The sequence below is a fragment of the Lonchura striata genome, chromosome 10, assembly GCF_050655825.1.
Source record: "Lonchura striata isolate lonStrDom1 chromosome 10, ASM5065582v1, whole genome shotgun sequence".
In the NCBI taxonomy this organism is placed as follows: domain Eukaryota; kingdom Metazoa; phylum Chordata; class Aves; order Passeriformes; family Estrildidae; genus Lonchura; species Lonchura striata.
The window spans coordinates 17,032,812-17,057,939 of record NC_140712.1 but is presented as its reverse complement, the minus strand read 5'-3'; the positions used below and the strand labels follow the sequence as shown (position 1 = coordinate 17,057,939).

The window sequence follows — 25,128 nt, the reverse complement described above, 5'->3', positions numbered from 1 at the left end:
CTAATATTTGTTTTCCATGCTTTGTTGGAAGTCAGTGAGGCTGTTTATTTATGCAGCAGTTGACACACTGGGGCCCTAATCTCGGCCATGCCTAGGTGCTGGTTTAGTACCCAGCCTAATGTGGCATGTTATGAGTGAGAGCCTGGGTTTAGCTTTTATATGTGTGCCTATATATGTGTTGAATCCCATTTTTCTCCCACATGACATTATAGATAGTAGCTAGATCTGTCTTAGATGCCAAAGATGCAGAGCTTGTAATTCTTTGGATGTGTGTTTTGGTTCGGTCACCTAAGATTGAGTGCTAGTGAGGTAGCCTGAAAGGCAGTTTTATCAAGTTCATCTTTTCAAATCACTTTTCTTTTCCAATATGGCTTGCTAGCTGTAAAATTATTCCATTAAACAATGTTACCACACTCTGAGGCAATTTGTTTTCTTGTGCATTGATCTTTGATCCAACATACTTGCTTCTGAAAGCATTCTTCCTTTTTAACCACTTAGATAGAAGTTAATTTTGTAGAAATTGGAAATTGTTGTAGAACAGCATTTCTTTTGTATTTTGCTCTTTGTTATTTGCTAATCACTTTTTCTGGATAGTCACTCTATTCAGTCATGGTCAGATTCTTTAGTGCTTAGTGTACTAAATTAATTTGTTGTGTAGTTCTCCAAAATAGTTTAGAATTATAGATTTCATAAAAGGGTAGAAATCTCATTTTAAAATAAATAAATGGTTTTGCTAGTATGTAATGTTTGCCAAATTGGAAACAACTGCAATAACAATAAACTACATTTATTGTTAATTAACTTGCAATCGAATGGAAACTAATCTCCCATGGAAGGTAAAAACACAATACACTTGCATGATGTAGTCAGGCTTTCTGTTCATGGTGTCCAGCTGGATACCAATAAAGACAATGTCTGGGGGTTTTTTGCAGCAATTCCTTGCCAAACAATGCTGTCTCCATTAGCCATGGCCTCATGTGAAACCAGGAGGCGTTTTAGGTTCATTGGGAATCTCTAGCTATTGTTTATCTTTGAGACATTGTTCTCATCCTAAAACATCCACACTATCTGTCCCCTTTCTTCCTTTCTGGGGATTTACAGCCCTGTCCTGCAGCCTCACGTGCACGTGTGTCAGGTGCTGATGGGGCGTCCTCCTGCATGGTGGGAGGTAAAAATGCAGCTGCAGGATCCAACCTGAACTGCTCCTCTCTCGATTCTAAAGGCTTCTGAACACTTCTGAGGAAGCAGGGCTGGGGAGCAAAGTCTGGCCTGAAGCTCACACTCCTGGATAGAGATCCGTTTTAGCAAATGTGCTGCCTAATTCCTGGTGATATTAGCAGGATAAGAATGCTGAGACAAACACTTACAACCCAATAACACACTGAAAATTGTGTTCTGATGTGAAAAGTGACTCAGTAAAAATGTTACTTCCAAGATGCAGGAGTCTGCTCTCTCTGAGTCCAGACCAAATGTAAGCAGTTTACAAGCAAAAGTACAATATTTATTTCTTAGCTGCCAGCCATAGAAAGGACCTATACTCTAGGTTGGTTGCCCTACAGCCCACGTAGTTGTTTCCCCAGGTAGGTGTTGTAGTCATGAATTGGTGATGCTTTGCCTCTGCTTCGTATTTGCAAGAGGGAGGTTGCAACTGGATGTGAAAAAGATCAGAATAGGTTCCTTCCTTCTGATAAATGTACACCTGCTGGAATTGGAGCATCCAGTCTCTTTGATAACACAAAGATGAGAATTTCAGGTATTACCTTTTGTGTGTAGCTCATAAATGAGCTAAGACAGGCTCTTCTAGCTAGATGAACCCTCACAGTTCTATAATTTTATTCCTTTTTATGGTTTTGCAGAAATGTAACACTCCAGAACACCCTGATTTGTGCATGCCTCACAACAACTGCTGTGGCTCTTCCCCCAGAGCATTCCCCCTTGACTCTTGCACTGGCTCTGGAGCTACCTGAGTGTTGGTGCAGCAATGCTGTAAACCTTTTTTCTGCCCTGAGGTACCTGTTTGATATTCAGCCAAGGTTTGTTCTGTACCACTGATAAGTTTTACAAGGGGTTCAATGGTTAAACTACAAAAATGGTAGATAAGAATTTCACAATTAAAGCTGACTACCCTCACAGGTAGTATATTTATGACAGTGTTTCTATATGTCCCTGTACTTATTTGAGTTAGGGTATGGTGACAAAGCATTCTGTCATCTTTAACATTAATGTTAATGTCTCTAGTCTCCATCTCCCCCTTTGTTAAAGTTTGGTATTTTGTTACCTTCTGACAACTAGATGAAGAAGAATGCTGAGTCAGCACTGCCTTTTTACTATGAATAAGTGATTGCATCAGTGTTGATTCCTAAGGAATTTGTAGAAATTTATTTCTAGAGAGCAGTTGAGTTATCAGCCTCCAGAGAACTAAATGACAGAAATTGGCTTCAATAATTACAGTGTTTTTAATTTGACACAATGTCCTTTTTTCATCACAGGTTTTCTTCTTGCTTGAGGAGTCTGAAGAAAGAGAATATTGACATGTGAATGATTAAAATCTGGGAGAGTTTACTTTCAGTTTGTCTGTAGCATCTCTGCATAGGCAGAACAATGTGTTGAAATTAGAAATATTATTAAGGCAATACTGTGCAGGGAAATTTTAGTGCTAAGAATTTAGCCATGTATGTCTGACCATATTAATGGGAATCCTACTGCTAAATCCCTGGGCACCCTGGTACATAATTTACCTCATTATTTCAGTTAAGCACAAAAAACAAGCATCATCTGAAACTGTTTGACTTACAGTGCTTGATGCCTGGGAGCCAGAGAGAAAACAGCACTGCAGTGTGAGTACCTCATTTCCCAGTACTGGCAGTGAGTGGTGAAGATGGGCTTTAGGATAAACATATTCTGGGACATCAGTGCACACTGTAATGGATTCAAGGCATAGGCTTTGGATTCAGCTTTTATCCCACTGTGAGGGATGGACCTTTCTTACCCTCAGTCTCAGGAGTTCAGTTGGGCAACACTTGTCTGATTTAGGCTCCTGGCTTCAAAAATGGTTGTAAGCTCCAGGAAACCTTTAATTTGCAAAGACTTTAGCATTGTGTCCAGTTTGGACATAAACCACTACTTTTACAGTCAACTTCTCCTATATCTTCCCTGTTTGTGGGATTTCAGCTTTGCTGTATGCTGGTTTGGTATTTTCCAACTGCCTTTGGCAATAAGTTTTCAAGGGAAGGTCTGATCAGTTGTCTTCTTTTGTGGTACAGTTCCATTCATATCATGATAGGTTGTACAGGCAGCATGATATGGACAGTCTGTTAGGAACAATCTGCTATTTCAGGTAATAACTAAGTCCTCTCATAACTACATATAGCAACCAGTGAATTTTTAAAAGTGACGTAATAGAAGAATTTCTCAGCTTCCCTATTTTCAGCTCTGATTTTATCCTTCAAGTATACGTGGCAGAGCCAGCCTCAAAGCAGAAATTAGAGCAGACTGTGGGAACACACTAAGGATGCCTCATCTCTCAAAGTCCAGTAGAATGCTACATATCCTCCTACTACACTTAGGGAAGATTTGCTGTCTGTTAAATAAAGTGGTATTATCTGCATTACATTATCAGCAAAGCACCTACACATCCCTGGCTGAAGGCTGCCTGTCATCTACCTTCCCACACATATCACATGTTCAGGTTGTAGTGAGTAGAGCTCTGTGTGTTTAGGTCCTGAACCAAAGAGAGCTGGGCTTCATCAGTCACTGGACTGCTTAGGAAATATTTTAGAGGAACTCATGTGCTGCTAGAAATGAACCTTCCAAGTCCCAGCCTTGTCCCTGAGCTCAGTTGGCAATACTGTGCCGAGCACAGTCACAGGGAACCTAATGCTTGTGGAAGTGCCATCATCACTCACAGGTGATGAAACGACCACAAAATACTTTGGAGCATATTTTTACAAGCAGCAGCATATCAGCTCTTATGTCCTCATCAAATTCCAAATCAAGCAATTACCTTGCAATTCCAAATGGCAATATTATTGTTTGCTTCATTACCTGCTGTGCTTGCTAATGCTGTTTGTGCAGGATGGTCACTATTTCTCCAGCTTAGCAGCAGTCATGTTGTAGCAATGAGCAAAAAGACCCATTATCAGCCTTCTACAGCACCTTGGATCTCTTCAGGATGAATAGTGCAATATAAATGTAGAGGATTATTTAAAAACCCATTGCAAACACTTCTAGCGTATTAGCCATAATAATACTCTGGCTGTTTTATTTGGCAATAATCCAATTCCTTCATCGAGATACAGTACCTGTGCATGTACTTGCAGACCAACCGACTGGCTCATAAAATAGCAGGGTGGCAAAATTATCAGGAAAAACAATGATGTACTTTTATATTGCTGTAAGTTATGGATGTGTAATAAAAGGGGAACATGAAGTTCTTGAGCCAGTAAGCATAAAGGTGAGGGGTTTACAACAGCTGTAAGTCCTGAAGTGTGCATTTAATACTGCACAGTTTTTAGCTGTTCAATCTGATTTTTGTGTACCTGACTAATAACAATAAAGGTGAAGCAGATAATGTAAAAGTTGGTAACTGTGGCAAGACAATGTTTTCTGTGAGAAAAGAGCAAAGGGAGATGAGAAACACTTCAAATCAAAAGTAAAATTGTACAGGTCTCCATAAGAGCACAATTTAGGTCAATACCTAAATTCACAACACACATGGTTTATTTGAAATCTGAGGAGCAATCCATAGATTTCACTTTGATATTTAAGCAATATAGCCATAATAATACAATTAAAACCAATGTAATTTATATGAGATTTAGTTTCTAATCTAGTGCTTATTAACAAATCTGCAGCCACTCTTCAAAGGAGGAATGAGACATGGCAGGGTGCCAGCATTGACAAAAGCAGATATATCATATTCATTGGCACCTCTGAATTGTATATGTATATATAAATGTTGATAATACTCATCACTATTAACCAAAAATGATGCCTGGAGATCCATACAACTGGCTGCTTGTTAAAACTTTATTTTTCAACCAAGCATTTGTTTGACATGAAGAAAACCTCCCTGGAAGGGTTTCCTGAGTTGTGCCCTTGTGCTGTCAGTGGTTGGTAACAAGTTTGGGTGTTGGTATGCTGTGTGTCCTCAAGGCTGGCAGAAATTCTACAAAGGAGACTTGTACTGGGCTCCAAACTCAGCTCAGTCCTGGAGCAGAGCATCTTAGGCTTAAATACCATGACTTTTAGAAGCATCTCCATGAATGTATTGTGATCTTCAGCCTTTCTCTTGCTGATTCAGTTAAGCATGGAAGAGGGGCAAGGTGATCCTTCACCACCTTGCCAGCTGCTTGGCTGAGTGGGTAGCTTGCCAGCTGAGCAAACCTCAGCTCGCAGACCTTCCTTAGCTCCTGACTGTTTGTTCCTAAAGAAAAGCCTGGAGAGGAGCAGATCCTGATCAATCTACATATGGCTCAACTAATTAAGAGATGCTTTAGGCATAGAGCTAATCAAGCCTTAGAGCCCTCTGTGCTGCAGATGCTTCTTTTCTGTAACCACAATGGGGCTCTGTCATTCACCTCCTGTGAACTGTGGAGTTCTCCCATCACAGCCATTGTCACCAGGGAAGAAAGTGTTACTCAACACAAGTAAATGTGACAGCAGCTGGGTCTATGGTTAAGTCTAATCTGCTCTGAAGTGAGAACTGACATAGGCCTAACCCTGCTGAATGAGTCAGTGGCAGAACCAGGGTGAGAAGAGGAATCCCTCATTACCAGCTCTGAGATATAAACACATGCCTTCCCTCTCTGCATTCCCAACCTTTCATTAAAACAGCGGTAGCAGTTAGATTTAGTTTATTTTTTTTTTCTCAAGATGAACTTTCACCTATTTTTTGAGTTAGGCCGGAATCCTTCTTCTCCTTGCCTTGCTCTTCCTCAGCTTTCTCTCTTCCCATAAAGCACCAGAGTGTCAGGCTCCTCATGTTTGCCAACATGAAACAAAATTGCTAAGAAATATAAATGTTACATGTTTGCTTGGTTGCCCCATACCTGTCACCTGCAGCTCTTGTAGCTGCACTTCATTCTTTGTGGGGCACTGCAGCCCAACATGAACATTTAAAAGCTGTGAGTCAGGCCTCCAAGAAAAGTCATGCATGACTTAAAATCACAAGGTTGATCAAAAATAATAAAATGCATATTTTCAATTTGCCTTTGGGTTTTTTAAGGTTGTGAGGCACACCCATTTCAGGTCTTCAAGCCCTGATTTGCAAATATTAAGGCTATAAATTCAGGGTATTCATTTGTCACGAGCTACACATAATTCTTGTTTTCAGAAAAACAGGAAATATTATAAGACCTAATGGCCAGAATTGGCAGCACTGGTGCTGACACTGAATGTACTTACTGAAACTAAATGCGTGACTTTTTCCTCTCCATCTAGAATGAGGGTTTTGCTTTTCACTTCAGCACAATGTCTCAGTGTTCAGATACATCAAACTACTTCAGAAAGTGTAGATTGCTTTTCCTGTGGCTTTTAAAAAAATTGTATCAATGAGTTGGCATTGGATGAAAGTCACAGTGGGGTGAAATGTCCTCAGATTCTGCACTTTCAGCCTATGTGCCACTGATCTGGTTTGGGTTTGGCATATTCATTTCACCTCTTCACCTTCACACAGCTCCATATACTTGGACTGAATACCATTCTGAATTTACAACATGAAAAATAAGAAAAAATAAAGGGAATAAGACTAATTTTCTTTTTCTCATTGTAAATTTTGGACATTACAGTAAGATGGTCAAATGGCTGGACTTGGCACACCCCATCTTCCAGATCTTCAGACTGAACACCTCGCTGGCAGCTTCATCCCTCAGGTAAACAGGACTCTGCAAAATGACAATGCAGCTTGTCTGGGCAGGGGACAGGCCACATCCCAGGGTAAATAATCAGCTCCCTCAGGGGCTCATGGCCATCACAAACATCACCACCTCCTGCTTCCTGTGTGAGATGCAATTCCTAGAGCTTGTGTTCTTGGATGCAAAGAGAGCACTAATAGTACCTGCCAAAACATGTGGCCTTCCCTTGGAAAAAAGGGTGAGAAAACAAAATACATATGATAGATGTTAGTCATGTTGCTTATTGCACTGTTGGCACACTCTCCACCTGGGGCTCCTATACTCACATCCAGGATCTGGGGATGAGTCACACATACTGCATATGTATTTATGGGCAATCTGGGCATACACAGAACATAATGGGAATTTCATGATGTCCCAACTTGCTTTTGCTTCCCTTTGTGCAACAAGATGTCTGCAAATCCTAGACAGAGCCCTTTTTCTCTGAGATGAGGTTGCTGAATGGAAAAACATAGCATGCCCACAGGGAGCTGCATGTGTGGAACATGAGGTTTTTTGCTAGAAAAATAGACTAGTGTTGCACATTACTGCTGACCATGTGGCCTTGGTGATGATTTTCTGAAATCTCCAGATTCTGAAGTCATGGTAGCACTCAATAATCTTTATTAAGCAAAAATCTTTTAGCCTTCACATTTGTAAAATAAAGCTGGTTCCGTGTGATTCCCCAACATATCAAAAAGTGAAGACAAATAAGAACCCACTGAACCTGTATTTTGAAGACTGAAATTCTGCGAGCAAATCACATGGCTTTGGGGGACCTGAAATTATTTTTGAACAGCTTGTGTTGACAACTTTCTAATTTTCCTTTAATAGCTGTGTCTGTGCTTGTGTGGTTTGGCTTCCTACACCTTCTCTAATAAAGCTATCAATGTTATTTTGTATATGTTAAACTTTGTTTTATTTTTTTCTTCTAGTTCCTCAGTCACTAAGAGGAGATAGTGTTATATGCAGGGCAATTATTCAGGCAGTACAGGATGAAAATGTGGACTGTATTTCCCTGGGAAATAAAGTTTTCAGGCAGTCTTTTCCACATATGGAAAAGGAATGAAAGCTTCAACACTGCCTGTTCTGGTTCCCTGCTTGCAGCAATAGAGATGTTGGTTTGTTGGGTTTTTTTCCTTGCATGAAAACAGAAAGATTGTTAAAAACAAGGATTCAAAATGGAAGGCCAAAAAAGGCACAGTGCTAACATAAGATGTTGAAGGGAAAATGTTTGTTAGCCGTGTCTGACTTTCATAAGGTTGTTTTACTGCAGGCAAAACACAACAACACAGCAATTAATAAAATATTAAACGTTGCTTAGATTTTTAGAAGGACATTTTTATAGTTCTACCAGGTGCAGTGGCATTCTTTTAATTACCGGGGCATGACAAAGAATGCTTCAAAGCTGAAGTATTAATTCTTTGCTATGCATAGGACAATAAAGGGACAACAGGGAAGGGAACTGAGCTGCAGGTAGAAGATTCTGATATGTGCACAGAAATGGCCAATGAGGTTTGTTCTCATCTCCTCACTGTTATTACACTGGTAACATAATTTTGAAAGGCATAAAATCCAGTCATAAAAAAATCACTTGATTTATCCATCAGATGAATTCCAAGTACTGATGTCTTCCCAAATGCTGGCACTCTGCAGTGTTTCCTATTGTCTCTTACTCAATTTAGTATCTGTAACACTGTAAGGGATAACATGCCCAGTCACCTACTAACACCCACCATTGCCTTCCTCCAGACATTTACTCAGACATTTCTCAAGACCTTACCAGAAGCTCATTCTTCAGGGGAAGAATCAGTCCTGACTCCAGTGAAATATTTTCTACAAGTGGTATCAATGAGAAATCAAACCACATTTTTTGGCAGTTAGCCAAGCTATCCCCTGAGAATTGTGAGTGTAAGTACTTGCCCCTATGCTAGATCTGCTCCCTGGATGCTGGTTAGAGAAATGCTTCCTTAGCAAGAGACTGAGCAGGAGAACATATCTGCCAGGCCCTCAGCTCCTGATGACTTCAAGGACAACTAAACTCATCCCATCTTTATCTGTCTTCTGCAGGTCCTCTCTCTTCTTCAGGACCTGATATAATCCTACATAATGAGCACTCTTTGACACTCAGAAACTCACAACATGAGGGATTATAAAATAGGGAAGTATTATCTAACATCATGGCAGAGAGAAATTATGCATTTTGCCCGAGATCATACAGAAGATCTGTTGTAGCACTCAGAAAAACATCCCAGAGGAGTAACTTTTTGTTAGGGATGGACTAATACATATGTCTTTAATGTTTATTATTTCCTGTTTTACTTATTGCTCTGCTTTCTCTGATTTACTCAAGACTTAATATTGATTTTGAGCTGGGATGTTTTCTTAGTAGGAAGCTTTCTTGTTTATGGTTTGTGTTTCTCCCAATTCCTCTCTACTGGTAGTATGGGCTCTGGCAGCCCAGCTCCAGCACAGTTAGCAGTAGTTTTGTATATGATCAGTGCTTCTCATGGTGTTTTCTGCAGACACTATTGTAGCATAGAATAGCACAAAACGTTGTGTGTCTGTACCACAGTTCATAATCCAGCATTTCAGCACCAATGCATCTCCATCACTGCTTTAAGCTATGAGCTGGGCCAGCTGAATTATAAACTAGGTCACCATCCCCTTCTCCAAACCCTACCAGATCGGTGGAGACATCTCAGGGAGAGGAAGATGCAGACAGAGGAGGGTGATGAACCATATCCTTTGGTGGCCAGGCCCACCAGTGCCCATCTGGAGAGGTGTGACCCAGAGCTGAGATCACTGCTGTGTGAGTACACACTGCACAAGGTCTTCACAAGCTGGCTTGATTACCAATTAGTCATGTTGTTAAAGTCAGAGTTTGGCACAGGCTAGTGACTCAATGAATATTATTCTGATTGGTTATACAGGCTCAGTGATGGCTGCTGGTAGCACAGCCTGAGCTTCAGCTGAAGGTGTGTTGAGCACACCTGTGTTACATAACAGCCACATCAATGCCTGCCATGCAGACATAACTTAATGTTGACATTTTCAGCTGTGTAATTAGGTATGCCAGCAAATGAACAGCAGCAGTACTAAGCACTATTCTTTGGGAGCTTGGTGTGGGGTGTGTAAATATTTTGCCTTAGTTAAGGAAAAGAAATGAGGGAAAATAAATATTCCCAAGCACATTCTAGAGAATGCTAGATAAAAGAACAAAGCAGAGTATAAAGCAGATTTTACAAGGCAGTCTTTATGAAGACCTTACATTACTTACATACCCTCAACATTTTCATGGCTGAACTGCATGGAAACCCACTATATTTTCACATGCAGGACACTATATTCTAGGAGCTGTGACTTTCAGAAACACCAGAGTTTTTAAGTAAAAAGGAAAAAATAAAAAAAACTGCAGTGCTCTACTGTGCTGTGTTGCTCTCTTTCTGCAGAACTTGTTCTTTATTGTGGCAACACTAATAATTAACAATTTCCCACAGGAGGGAAGATTTTGCAAGCCTGTAAGATGTCCCCTTTCATTTAGAAGAGGAGAAGTAGAAAAGTAAGGAGGAAGCAGAGAGAAGCAAGCTGGAAGAGACGTGTGATTTATTGCTCTTCAACTGTAGACCTGTCAGTGATCCAAATCCTTAATCTTGTTCTGTGTGTACTTTTTCTCGGGAAGTCCACTGGGCATTTCCTGTCTGTAACTCAGGTAAGTTGCTAGTATGGCTTTTTAATATCTCCTGGGCTGTGCACAAGACATGAAAAGACAGTATAGGGAATCAGGCATCAGAGTTTCTTCATATTAAATTAAATTATACAGTATATCAGCTGAACCAGAACAGCTTTTGTAAAATGTAGCAGGGATAGACTAGGAATAAGGATGGACAGGTCTCTGCTCTGATTCTGTCACTGTGGTCCTCACATAGGTTACAGCTGTGCAGGAACTGCTCAAATATGATACTACCCAAGAGATTTCCATCTGTTCCAGGAGAACAGGAACAAGATATGTCTCCCTCTCTGCACCTTCCTTCTCCTGTGTAGAGTGCAAGGAGCACAGTCTGTCACCTGTGTTCACTAGTAATTCCCTGGGAAACTGCCAGTACAGGGGAGAGAGATGGATAGACTCTGTCCCTCCTGATGTGATACAGTAAGCAAAGTACACTGCAGAAAAGCAGGAAGGCTGAGCCAAATTTCTGGCTAGGAAGACTTGGGAATTTCTGTGATTGCTTTAGAACCCTTGAATGAAAGGTACTACCCAAAGGCAGCCTCAGCTATCAATCTTCCAAAAGGCTTCTTTTCTGAGGAAGAAAAGAACAGCAGTAATCCCATCTCAGTTTGATGTCCTCTGCCAAAGTTAATGAGAGATCAAAGCTGACTATGATATTGTGGGACAAAACTATGTGCTGTAGGTATACTAAAAGCCTCAGCTTCAAATTTCCTAAAGAAAGCCTACAAAATCTCATATGCATTTTGAGGATCTGTGAAGCTACAGAAATGTCTGTTTTATAACTTTCTCCAGGAGAACATTTTTTTACTCTATCAAAATCTAATGACATTTTGACAGAGAAGAATATTTGTCTAATTGAAGGAAACACTGATCAAATCTGCTTCACTAAAAAGTAAAACTTTTTATAACCTGCAAATTTCCAGCCATTCAAGTATCCAAAACTGCTTTAGAAAAAGACTTCAGGCATTATAATTTTACAAGAAGTAACTGCTTGGAGGGTTTTGCAGAACAAATGGTTTGCTTCTAAGCAATCAAAATGATGTTTTAGCTTCCCTAATGAGGTAGTTCCCTCAAGGAGCTGGAGAATACTGACACCAGATACTCCCTCTGTTGTTGCAGCAGATTCCTCTGGCATTGACAAATAGCCTATCTGAGCTATCAAGGTCAGATGGACAGGAACAGAACAAACAACAGTGCCAAACCCAGAGTAGTCTGGTGCTCCTGGCATTCCTAAGCAGGTGGGAAGACAGCTCAACAGACATTTCTGTCATTTGGGACATTTGTACCTAGATCCTTGACAGGTGCTTCAGGCGTATTGTTTACTATCTAGACACCAGGATGTGTCCAGACACTGAGTTTATTCATGCAGAACAACCCTTTAAATCCAAGAATCCAGTGACACAGTATGAGCTAAGAGCTCTCCACTCATGCAGCAGAGACAACAAAAAGTTGCAAAAGCAAAAATTGGCTCAGAGTACCTTCAGGGATGCATTAAATTCTGCTGGATTTAAAGGTCTTTAAAGGAGTCTTGCTATTAAAGGATCATCAAGCAGTGCTACCTTGATCTTTGCTCCCCTTAAATTTCAAGGACTAGAGCAGAAACAGGTAGAGCCAGCTTTCCTGACTACATGGAGACTTTTCAGAGGCCAAAGCCATCCTGTTAGAGCATCTCTGGTCCCTGTGTCCTCACAATTTAGCAGCTGGTCACCAGAGCAGTTGATAGCCTCCAGGCTTTCTGTGCAGTGACCCATTTGTGGAAGGGTTTATCCATATGGTAAATGGCTACTTTAATGCTACAGAATATAGGAGTCCAGATTTTAAATAATAATTAATAGTAATTAATACTCAAACTCTGTAGCATCTACAAAGCACAGACGTGTTTGGAGGTTATGTTATGGGCAGGACTGGGGAGCACAGAGAGCTTCCCAGTGAGACTGGAGTTGCTGCGTTGTTGACTAGACACGCACAGCGTGAGCCACTCCTGCCCTGAACGACTTTAGTATCTACACAGACAAAGCAAATGCGGGAGAAGAAAAAGCACAGAGGTACAAAATAACTTATTTGCCTAAAGTTACTCATCAGCCCGCAATGGCACACTGCTCTCCTGAATGCTCAATGAACTATTTAACATGGATATTAAAACCTTAAGTGGGGAGTCATTAGGGCTTTAAAAAGCCCCAGCCCAGATTTCTAAACAAGGTTATCTAGAAGGAAGCTCCCAGATTTGTAACCACGTGGCAACACAATCTGCCTCATTTTGAAAGACGTAGAGCCGCCCGGTGGCTCCGACTCGAACCAAAGCACCAAAGCTGCCCTGGGGAATCCCTCCTCCCTGCGCTGCCCCTGCCCAGGAGAAGTCAGCGGGCAGCAGGATCGCTCTCGGCTTCAGCGGCTCCAAGGGCAGCCAGGAGCTGCTGGCCCTGAGCGGGGCCAGCCCTGCGGGCAGGGCAGCGCTGACCGGGCTCCACTGGCATTGTCTGATGCCTGGCATCCCACTTGCCTGATTTCACAGGTTTCATCCATTAATTCTCAACCTCTGCCTGTGTTTTTATCTATTATCCCTGATGATCACCCAGTTTTCACCAGATTATTTTTTTCTCCCATCTTCTGAGAGGCAGAAAAACATTTTGTTATTTTTAGGGATGGACTCATGTCTCTGATTTGGAAACCACTATACAGAAAACAAAAGCAGAGTATTAAAGTTTTGAACAATATGAGGGTTTTTATTCCAACCATTTTCACAACAGACTTGATGAGCAAGGCTCCAGAATGCCATACGTAAATGCCAAGAAATTGGATTTTCATTTCTGCTTTATTTTTTTTTTTTATGGGAAATAGTCCCTGAGCTGTTTTGGAAAATGAATGCTGAAAGCTGGAAATCCTGATGGTAATTGATGTTTTTTCATTTCCACATGTGCATCTTTCTTGCAAACTATGTAGCATCAGCACAGTAAATATCCTTTATGTAATTTAAAAGTAAAATGCATCATGGAGCATGCTAATAGAGCTTGATGGTAATATCATATAAACAGAAGCATGAGGGAGTCTGAAAAAATCCTGGGCAAATTTCTGCTCTTGGCTAAAATCCTACAACCCCCTTGAAGTCAGTGGCATTCTGGGCTTGCAAATACAAGCAGAATTTGGACTCTAATTCTGCAAATCTCTGAATGTAAGCATTGCAATGGAAAGCTGGCAATGCTGCTCATCAAGGCCACTGCCAAATAACTGCTGGGCCCAATTTCCAACAGGACTGGGTAGCTGAAACTCCAGCTCATCCTATTAGAATAAGGCTTAGAACAGGGGTCAAAGTACCTGTGGATAAAAAAAAAAATCCAGTGAGACTCAGAATCAAATAAAAGAAAAATTAAGATTCACTTGTTCAAGAGAACCTTGTGCTTATTTCTTTTGTATTTTTATAGTCTGTCTCTCAGGAAGCAGGAGCTGATTCTGTTCTCAATAAACCTATGGTGAAAATCTCAGCAGTCAGGAGCTGCACACTGGGCCCCAAACAACAAGATTAGAACTGAAATGATGATAGCACTTAACACCAGATCCAAAGCCCACTGAGGTGAAGAAGAGACTTCCCATTTACCAGCTCTGAAGATAAATCTACCTCAAAATGAATACATTACTAAGATTCCTCTAGTGACTTTTAAATCTTTAGCAAAAGAAATAACAAGCCACTATAGCAGAAGCAAACATAAAAGGAGCCAAAGGAAAAGGTCCTTTGTGTTAGCAGATAGATTAAATGGATTTGGAAGAAGGGAGTAAAAATCAGAAGAAACCTCTTTAGAAAAATTGTGTCCATATTTTCTAAAGAGGTATATGAATAGATAGTCCTTAAAACCGTGAAAATAAGTTGTGCTGGGAAATGAAGGTGATGAGAGCATTAATATAGGAAAGCAGATCTGAGTAATGTAGGTCAAGGCGAATAAACACCGTTCCAGTTGTGACGTTACAGAAGAGGAAGTAATGTTCACTGATTGCCACTCACCATTTTGCCATACATCATCAAATCACTGGCACAGCTGGGAAACCTTTCACCTCTCTCCTGGGTGTTTCAGCTTGGACTGGTATCCCTTGCCTAATTGTTTGGAGTTTCTTTTGGATTTCTCTGTCAAAGCAAAATGATGCCTGGTAGAATGAAGTTGTTCCTTAAAGAACATCCCACTGAATATCAGGCTCCCCATGCTGTGCCCTAGTCACAGTCCTGTGCCCTACTGAGCATTTGTGCACTCTTAAAAATAAAAACTATTCTGATCAACCTCAGGTGGACCAATAGCCTCCAGCTCCTTCTCTGCAGTGGTCCACAGAAAACAGGATTCTGTTTGCAGCTGCTGGTTCAGAATCACTTTTGACTTCTTCATCTGATTTCAAAGCCAAGGATGACCTTCTCTGGGTGGTTAACATTTAAGCCATTTCTCTGATTATACACTTCGCTTTTAATTCTTAGCCTATATGACTTCAGCAAGGTTTTTTAGCCTTTCAGTCCCTAGATCCTCAAATAAGAAAACTGAACACTATTGCTTCAATATTATGGTTTCCATTCACAGTGGAACAACACGTACATTTAATTTTTAAATGCATCCTTTATTCTACCCCAAGAATAAACCTGGCCATCTCGTTTGGGACTTTTCTTCCTCAGAGATAGCTTGACTACCGGCGTTTTTTTAAATGCAAATGGCACAAAACTTTGTGTTCCCTATTTTCCTAGAGGTTGTTTGCCTCTTCTGAGCTGTGGCAGCTTTTGACTGTACCAGACATAGTGATTCTGAATGCTCCAAAACCCCCACTTACTCCAGCATTATTGTAACTGAGTTTTCTCTTTTCAGCACTTGAGAACTGACGAGCGTCGCCCGCAACTTGAGTAAGATCACATTTGAACATTCTGCTGCTCCCCCTTGACATCTGATGCCACAACTTAACATTTGTTGCACCATGTGTCGCTGGTCAGTAACTCCTGGCGGGAGGTGTGGGTCTTGTTCAGTGTTTGCATTTCCCTCGTATTGACGCTGCTGTTCTGCCAGCTGCTGTGCTGGTCACTCACAACTGCAGAACAATCAGCTGGCCTTTTCCTGAACACTGAGGATGTTGTGCCCTACTATTCTGCATTTTTATTTCCGATGATGAGATGAAACTTGACACAAAGAAAGCAGTCCGAGAACAACCAGAGGGAATTAATTCAAGGTTAAAAAAAATCATTTTAAAAAGAGATTATCATGGAGAGGCTGGGAGAAATGCAATCATCACTCCCTGCAGCTCCTTATGATTACTGCCAAGACCATGAAAGTGCTCCAAATAATGTTGTGGTGAATGCTGTGATACCCACATGCAATGCAGGTCATCTTATGCTCATGCAACCTGGCATTTGGAAAACTGATTGCATCAGCAAAGACAGCCAAGACTGAATAATCTCTACCAAAATAGCTGTAAAGCTATGCTAGCACTTAAATGCTGGTTGCACCAGCATTTTCTAGTGTTAATCCAAGCTCTGATATTCAAAACAAACAAACAAGGTGTTTTCTTCCCTTTTAGTGCTTTTTCCAGGTTTATGGATCTACCTACTCAGCTCTCAACATGGGTGATAGCAAGCTCCTAGCAGTGAGAAGCCTCTGCTTGGATTTTATCTTTGCTGAAATATTTATGTGTTTGCAATGCTTTGCTCAAAACAAGACCCCAAATTTTAAATCTCTTTGCAGTACCTCTAGGAAATCAATGATCCTGATGGGTCCATTCCAGCTCAGTACATTCTGTGATTGTATGAAATGGGAACATGTTTTACCCAGCATCAGCTTCTCTGGCTGCACACCTGCACACTCTTCCTTCCCTCCTCCAAAAGTGTAAACTCTACTCACCTCCTGCCAGCTGCTCTAGCCTTGGCCCATTCCTCTCTCCTAACACAGATAAAATTCTCCTTTTATTTGGCTTGTTTCATGTCCCTGAAGTATTCATGTATTCATGTACTCCATATCGGCATCAAGCCAGTCATCATCCTTAAATCTCACCTTTAAAACCTCCCTGCATGGTAAGGGCTGTGACAAGTGGGGAGAATGTATTTAAAAAAAAAAAAAAAAGTAAAACATATCTTTATGTATCGGGTATGAGATGAAAATGGTGTGCATGTAAAGAAGCTGTAGTGGATTGTCTCAAAGCCCCACAAGGAGAGAAGAAAACACAAGCAGGTGACATCATAATTAAGGAGACTCCAAGGCCACCGCTGCCTTCCCACAGGGCGAGAGGCCTGAGGACCGAGCCCGCACAGCGCCCTGAGCCCCGTAGGGAGCCCCGCCAGGAGAGACCTTCCCTTCAGGGACCCGAAGGGCAGAGGGAGCGCCTTCACGGGTATTTTACAGCAAAATGAGTTTATTTGTGGGGCAGGAGGGCGGCCGCTGCCCGCTCGCCCCGCCGCCCCCCCGCCCGCAGGGGTGACCTGAGGCGAGCGCGGCGGCGGCGGGGCGGGCCGCTGTCCCTTTAAATTGCATTCTGTGGTTCACGTCGCCGCCGTCGCCGTGCCATAATTACTCGCGCGCCGTAGCGCCGCCTCCCGCTCCCCGCGGCCTCCCTGCCTGCGCTCCGCCAATCAGCGCCCGCCCGCGTCACTCCGAGGGCAACGAAACACGGAGAAAGGGGAAAAAAAAGTTTGGTGCGGAGCGAGCGGGGCCGGCGGGCGCGGCGGGCCCGGCGCAGGTGAGGCAGCGCGGCGGGCCGGGGGCGGCCGCGCCGGGGCCGCGGCCCGGCCCCGCTCCGCGCCGGGGCGGGGGCACGGCGGCCGCTGTCCGCCCACTGGCCCCGGCAGCGGCGGAGGGGCTGTGGGGAGGGCTCCCCCGTCGTACCCCCGAGCCCCGCACGCAGCGGGCGAGGGGCTGCGGGGCGACGGCGGGCGCGGGGCCCGCGGCTCGTTCTCTGCCTTTTTTGGTGGTTCCGTCCTCCTCTCCCCACCCCCGGCGGGCGGCTGCGTGCGCAGGAGCCATCCCGGGGCAGAGGTGTTTGTACTCGTGTCCTTGGGTGGAAGGGAGAGGCAGAGCCGGCCCTCCGCCAGCGCTGCGCCGGCCGGGCCCGGCCCTGGCCCCGCGCGGGACCGGCGGCGCTGCCCGGCCCGGCCCGGCGCTGCCCGGCCCGGCCCGGCGCTGCCCGGCCCGGCCCGGCGCTGCCCGGCCCGGCCCGGGGCTGCCCGGCCCGGCCCGGCGCTGCCCGGCCCGGCCCGGGGCTGCCCGGCCCGGCCCGGCGCTGCCCGGCCCGGCCCGGCGCTGCCCGGCCCGCGGCGGGCCCGCCGCCCCTCGCGGAGCCCAGCGCAGCCGGCTTGGCCGCTGTGGGGACGGGCTGCCATGCACTCCGTGCTGTGCCGCTCTTGTGCCTAAACCAAGGGTTAAGGCTTGTAAAGTCTGTCGTACTTTGGCGTTTTGCTTTATGAGAAGTTATTGTTGTTGTTTGGGTGTTCGCCCAAGAAGCCTGTGAGATTTAACCCAGTTTGCCTTCTGGGCTTTGCCAAAAGCCTGGAGTGATAGATAAAGGGTGTGAACATCCACTCGTGTTTCCACAGGATGTTAGGATTGGGCAACCTTAGAAAATAAAAAGGGCAGTTACCTTACTGATAATAACAACAGCAGCAACAACGAAGTACAGAAGCTTCCACCATGTGTGCTGGTGTAATGTGGAGGCATTCAGCAAAACCGTGGTGGTTACTTCACCCCCTGCATGGGCTGACTTCAAGTGCGCCGTTGTGTTCTGAAGTCCATTCCCGAGTGTTTGTCCAGGCTTGTCCTATAATAGGTGTTATTGCATAAGAGTTACAGGGGGCAGAGAGTGTGCCGAGTTTCTTTCACTCGTCTAAGGTTCTGTGCTCACATCTTAACTGTGCCAAACTCTACACTGAAAAGAGAAGGGCACAGCTTGGTAAGCTACCCTGTGAACTTCAATGAAAAAAAAAAAAAAAATTCTCTTTTTCCTCCTACTTATAAGTAAATGTTTTTGTTTGTCTTGTGTCGTCTTAAATAATTTTTTGCACAGAGTGCTAATCCTCTTCTGAGCTGTGGATGGTGGTAAGTCAACAATTGAGGAAGTAAATATGTCAGTTCATTCCTTTGTCTCTTTCTTGTCTGTCCTCTAACTTTTACAGCTTTACTCTTTGAATTTTATCTGATTTGTTGTTGTAGTGCTGAGGTACCTACACCAGTTCTTTGCTATCACCTAACATAGAACAAGGGGGCTGGTTCTTTTCTGATCTGTCTTGTACTTGTTCAGGCCAAAAAAAATGTATAATGGGAGGATTTTTGCTCCTTATGGTACTGAATAACAAAGTCTCTTACATGTCAGTGGCATAGTTCCTTGGGTTTATTACTTTGCAGATAGAGAAGAAGTGGAAAAACTGTCTCCTATATATATTTGATACAATACCTCTTAAAATGCTTATTTTAAAAATCTGTGAATCATGTTAAATTTATTTTAATCTGTTACTATTTAACTTCTTGACTAATCATGAATTTATGGCAAAAATTGACAACATTGTATATGACAGTATACTTACAGGTGTGTGATTTAAGAATGTAAGTTTTACATTTCAACTTCTTGTTACTTCATAGTCTCAGATGGCACATTCAAAACCTTACACAAATAGCTTGGAAGAGATAGTGGCAAGTTGTCAGAGGGAGAGTAACATTAACACAAACTACTGAAAAGTTGCTATGGTTACAGATAAAGGTAATCCCTGTTTCTGTGGATGTGTGTCATTTTCTAACAGCTGTATTAATCAGTCTGATTTCTGAGAAAATTGGAAGTATACAAACTTCTGGCTCCATTTCCTTGGCAGTTAATTGCTATGCACTTTTTTTTTTTTAATACTGAATGGGCTGTGACTTGCATTCAAGATACATCATTTGACCCAAAAGATTATTATAGTTTATGTATAAATGTACTTGGACTATGCTGAATTAAATGGAAACTGTAGTATACTTATTTTTGCTCCACCCAAGACACACCTGATGTCAAGGAAGTGTGTTTTAAAATGTCTGGATCCTTTTTCAAGGACTTTAGCTGAAGCAAGTGATGTAGCCCTCTGTCACCAGAGACCTTGGCTGTGCAGCTGTACAAGCTACAATTCTATGTTCTGATTAAAAAAAAAAAAACCAAAATGCCCAACCAAATCACACACCCCCAAAAAAAAACTCAACAACCACCCCAAACCAAACCCATATGCCAGAGAAGTTGAGACCTGTGAGGAATGTCCAGCTTTACAGGCCAGTAGGCCACAGGGCAGGGACAAATTATTCTGTTAAGGGCTTTTTGCCTTTATAGAAAGAGTTGGGATGTAACATGCTGGAACTTCAATAGTATCTCATGTCAGCTAAGCTTTGAGTGGTTTGAGATAGCTGCTAAAACAATCCAGTGGGATGTGTCTGTCTGGTGTGTCTGTGCTGCTGGCCAGACAGCTCAGCAGACCTCTCTGTATTTACCACATGCACCCCTTTGTTGTTTCCAGATCTGATTATTGCAGTGCAGTAGTACATCTGGGATTGAAAGCAGCAAGAGGAATCTCAAAAGTTCAAGATTATTGAAATCTCATCAGTCTGGTATGTTGTTCTCTTCAAACTCCTGGAATAGCAAGTTGAATTCTTTGTACATGAGGGCCTCCTTAGTTACAGCTAAGGATAAGTTTCCTGCTAGGTTTCTAGGATCTTGGCTTTTTATCAGCAATTTCATTCTCGGGAAGTAATGTGCTACTAAGAGCTATGAACTGTGTATTGTTAGGCTTCTGTAGATTGTTTTTGGTAGTGGTGTTTGAAGCAGGACAATGAACCCAAGCTCTGGGGACCTTCAGTCAACATACACTCTGAACTTGTTTTTGTCTTGCTTATCCAGCTTGGAAATTCCAGGTACTTTTGCAGACTTTTAAAACTAAAGTCAGGTTGGAAAGGAGCTACTGCTAGCAGACTTTGCAGAGACTGATGTATTGAAGCATAATATGAATATTGAATGCATATTGAATGCATAATATGAAAAGGAATGTTTGTTTCTTCACATAGGGATTTTTTTCCCACTGCCTTTATGTAGATATGACACTCATGAAATAATGGGTTTTTTTAGTCTTGATAAAAAGCTTTATAATATTGTCTCAGAGTTAATTTCTTAAATGCCAAAGTTCTGAAATTCCTATGCTAATGTACTTTTTAAATTGATATATTTTAAGAAATACACATCAAGTTTAGCAGCTATTGTTTATAAATAGGGTTACAGCATCTGAGGGTGTGAAAGGGATGAGAAGTTAAATATTACTTTGAAATTACTCTCTAGTAATAAGAAAATCTAAAAGTCTGAACTATAGTAATAGTTATAATAAAAAATTCAGCATGGTGTAGTGCAGACATCATTGACAACCAGAGGGTAAAGTCCTTTTCTCCAATGCCAGTTCAGTGTGTGTATGTAGCAGATCAGTTTCTTTGCTACTTATTAACATGTACAGAATCCAGGAGGTGTAATGGATTCAGGACTGAAAACCAGGTGTAAAATAGTGAAGAAAAGCTCTTGTGGTTCACACTGATCTGCTGGGACCTGAATTCAGTAACCATCTCTTCATCTAATCCCTGAACAGCCATCACATGTGGCTTTTGATCACTGCTATTCTTGTCTGTTTGAACTGGTGACTTACAGATGGAAGGCTCTGTTCCTGATCTCTTGAGCTGTCAAGGCTCCCAAACTTGCTGTCTTCTGTGTGTGTAAGATTACAGAACAAATGGCCTTTTAGCTGTTCTGTGATTACTGTAGTCAAATGAGAGTCAGGTGCTCTCTTACTGCCCAAGTGCAAAGTTGGGTGGCAGCAAACTGATTTTTTTTAACGCTGCTGTGAAAGCTTCCCTGCTTAGTGTTCTTGCAGCTGCAATCTGCTGTTTTCCTTTCTTTTGTATTGCTACAGACATTGTAATAGGAGCAAAAGCTTAACTTGAGCCTGAACCTTAAAATGTGCCTGTCCCATTTTTCCAGAATGTATGTGTGTTTAGAGGGAAAATAGATGGCTTCTTGCAGAAACTGAGGCTGAAAATTAGGCTTTTTAATCCAGTTTCACTACATTTCCTTCAGCATGGGGTAATGACTTGAATAGCATTTTTTAAATGTGTGGATTCCCAACATTTAGATACGGATATGTTTACCTGTGATTTCTAGTCGGTGACCTAAGGGTCAACCATGAATCTAGTTTGGATACCCCACTTCACAGATGATTTGGGGATCTTCACTTTTATGAGGACAGCAAAGTACTCTTGGGGCTTTCTTATTAGGACAGTTAGATGTGGGTGTGTTTTGGTTTTAAAGGAGATGGGGTAAGAAAATCTGGGAGGCAGGTGCTGAGTTTGCTTTGCCATTCCCCTTTTGCTCTGGGTAGTCCATACTGTTGCTCATCAGAGGCTGGCCAAACTTCTGCCAGCTCAGAGACTCAAGGCAGGTGGAAGGGGCTGATTAGCACCAGAGCTGGTTTCAGGAGTTGCCCAGACTGCAGGGCTTGACGGGGGAAGAGGTGGGGAGGAAAAGGGATGGAACATCTCCCCTGTAGTGATAAGAGCTGCTAGTTGCATGTGTGACAGAAGCATGAGCTGAAGTGTGGGATGTTTGATGATAAAAATTATTTTTCATTGCCATTACAAGGTGGTGAGACTGCTGTGGTAGCAAACAGAGCTGGAGACTTTGGAATACTATATTTGGTTTGGGTTTTTTTCCCCTTCTTTTTAAAGTATCCCAACAACAATGTTGACTATAGGGTTGTCATGTCTTCTAGCACTCAACAGTTTGTTTGATATGGTTTGTGACTTGTGCTGCTGTTTCTATGGGCCTGAAGTTAATGTGCTCTGAATTGAAGCTTTGCAAGATTGGTTCCTGAGATACTTTATTGGTCTGTTTTGTTTGTGTGAACTGTGTTCTTGGTTTTGATTGCTTAGATAAGGGTTGGTCAAAAAAAGTGTCATGCAAGTGTGAGTTATGCTCAGATCAGCTTCCAGGTGTGCTGGCTTTCATGGGGCACTGAATTCAGATGCAAGGATTAAGGTCTGGTTCTTTCAGTTTATATTTTGGGTGTTGTGGGGGAAGTTATGTGAATATTGGTAATTCTATTATTGTAGTGTTTCATACATATCAACTTATAACCAATTGCTGCTTTTCAGTTGTACTTGAATTTGTGGCATGATAAGTTGCTTTAAAATAGTTAACACAAAATGTGCAATTTCATCGTTTTAGCAGAAGTAAATATCCTTCCTGAGGGTGTTTTTTATGCTCTTTTTGGTGTTATCACAGCTCAAGGGAGCACTTAGCTGTAAATATTTTCCCAATGTTGTGTAGTATTTGCAGTAAAGCAGTGTGCTGGACTGCCTTTGACTTCATTAATCTGTATCTATTAGGGAAGTTAAAACTTCCCTGTTTAGTGATATTGGTAGTGGGTGAAGTAAGGGAAGGCAGGCAGTTCCAGCACTGGGAAAGGTGACAAGAACCAGAAACAAGTTGTTCCTCTCTGCCTTCGCACACAACAAAAACAACCCCAATGTGCTTGTGCTGACAAGTGCTTTATCTTCCTCTAGCTTAATGTTTTTAGTTATTTTACGCTAAACACGTGAAAATATTTTATGTAAGGCAGCCTTGCTACACAGATAAGTCTTGTGTAACTGTGATGATACTTGTGGGTGCAGGAGGGAGCACTGACTGTGTTCTGGCTCTTCTCTGTGTTGCTTGTTAGGATGGGGCAAGGTTCCTCTTGAACCAGGTGCTCTATCTGCACTTGTGAAATATTTTTATTAAGCCTTGTTTTGTTTTACTCATCTTTTCACTGGATAGTTGTGTAGGGAACCATATCTGTGTTTGCACGAAGGAAAAAGAACCACTTTCAATTTAAAATACAGGTTTTTGTGTAGTGCTGAGAGGAAGCTGTGCCGTGAGAAACGCTGCTGTCATAACGTGACCAGGATCTTTGCGAATTTGTTCAGTCAAGTGAAGCCTGAATAAGCACAAAAAGTTTCTGGCAGAAACCGTGGTACCTTGTGGGATGGAGACAGTCACTTCCTGCGGAGCTCCTGCTGACTCATGCTTTAAATGGGTGGAAGTCTTTGGAACCGGCGACCCGATGTATTTTTAGCCGGGGTTACTAATTTATATAGTGTGCTCGGCCTCCCAGGGTAACTCCAGTCACCCTTAAAGCGCGGATGGGCTCCAAACCCACAGCTAATTTTATCCCATAAGTGGAGCAAGCGGCAGTTGTGTAATTGCCGCGGGAGAAGCGTTCCCAGCCCGCTCGGGTGTTATCCTCTCTTCCCGGTGCCGGGAGGGGTGGGCGCCCCGCGGGGCCCGGGCTCGGTGCCGGGCTCGGTGCCGGGGTGCGCCCGCCCGCGGCTCGCGTTGGCACGGCGGCAGCGGGGCACGGCCCCTTTAAGAGCGCGCGCCCGGGGTGCCCGAGCCCGCCCAGCCTAACCTGCTAGCAAGGAAAAGTTCTTGACGTGACGGGCAGGCCTTTCCGCCAATCAGCGGGCGCGGCCCTGCCGGCGGGGCGGGCCTCCGCCGCCTCGACCAATAGGAGCGGGAGGGCGGGCCCCGTGCCCACGGTAGGTTGCGCCGAAGTGCAGCTCCAAGTGAAGTTAATCTGGGGTGAAGCGAGCAGAAAATTGTGGAGACCGTGTTGGTAGGAATTTTGCCGTTCTAATCGCGTCGTGTGGCGTCGTTCCGCCCTCCGGGGCAGTGGAGTTCATGTGCGTGGGGCTTTCCTTCGTCGTTTCGCTCTCTAATGATGGCAGGATATTAACATTTATGCAGGGAAGCAGAACAAAAGGGCTCTTTAGACAGGAAATAAGGTGCTGAGAGACTCAAACTTGACCGAGTTTCTTTTGTCATCTCTCGCCTTGCACCGGGTGTTCTGGCGTGGAAGAATCGAGCGGTTCCACATTATCTTATGGAGAAATGTTAATTCTAAAATAGCGTGGATAAAGCTGCTGTTTTGGAGTTACACAATGTTACAGGAAGAGAGCTCGATTTTAACTCTAACTTCCCTGATTCTGATGAGATTGGAGGTAACTAATTATGACAGCTGCCGTGGGATTATTCAGTGATAGCATTTGCTCCAAGTCATTTGTCTTAAATTGTCCTTTGTTGTATCACTGAAGGCTGCTGTGCTGTTGTCTGTCTGTTTGTTCTTGATGAGAAGAATGTCTCGCAGGTCTTTAGCATTTAGAACAAAGGTATGTAAAAACTATGTAAAACATGGCAATTTTTTCCTCAATTTTAATCAGTTTTGTAGGGTGTCTGGGTCTGTGAGAGCTCTGATTACAAACACAGGCAGGAAAAATGAAGTGTTACTGCTCTGTGTTGCAGCTATTACCCTTCTAGCTAAGAGGAAAAAAAAGCAGGGGGGAGAATTTTCTTTTTCCTTTGGAATTGGTCTGAATCTCTTTGGAAACCTGTATTGCCTAATGGTAGCAGGTGTTTTATTTGAGGGAAGATTATTTTCAGTTTCTGCACCAGTTATATCATAGATGGTATTTTTAG

The 25,128-nt window shown here is 42.9% G+C and overlaps 1 protein-coding gene and 1 long non-coding RNA gene across 10 annotated transcripts in view; one reads left to right on the top strand and one right to left on the bottom strand.

The window, feature by feature from the left end:
* Window positions 1–13,421: 13,421 nt before the first annotated feature.
* LOC146766539 (uncharacterized) lies at window positions 13,422–17,055 on the bottom strand. Its single transcript, XR_014957616.1, has 2 exons — window positions 14,618–17,055; window positions 13,422–13,935 (listed from the first exon to the last, which is right to left on the bottom strand). It is a non-coding gene; the product is annotated as an uncharacterized LOC146766539 (long non-coding RNA).
* A 166-nt stretch (window positions 17,056–17,221) lies between these two features.
* ZFAND6 (zinc finger AN1-type containing 6) overlaps window positions 17,222–25,128 on the top strand; it is a 36,488-nt gene continuing 28,581 nt past the window's right edge. The window contains exons 1-3 of one of the 9 annotated variants that reach the window (XM_085588858.1): window positions 17,222–17,310; window positions 18,631–18,662; window positions 20,099–20,189. Coding sequence is in view for 2 of the 9 variants with exons in the window: in XM_085588856.1 (XP_085444982.1) it covers window positions 22,637–22,650 (14 nt within the window). In the remaining 7 variants the exon portion in view is untranslated. Of the gene's footprint in view, window positions 17,311–17,894; window positions 18,517–18,630; window positions 18,663–20,098; window positions 20,190–20,218; window positions 22,651–24,166; window positions 24,192–24,220; window positions 24,336–25,128 lie in introns of those variants that run through there. The other 8 variants (XM_031505809.3, XM_021537599.4, XM_085588857.1 and 5 more) reach the window with 8 other exon arrangements.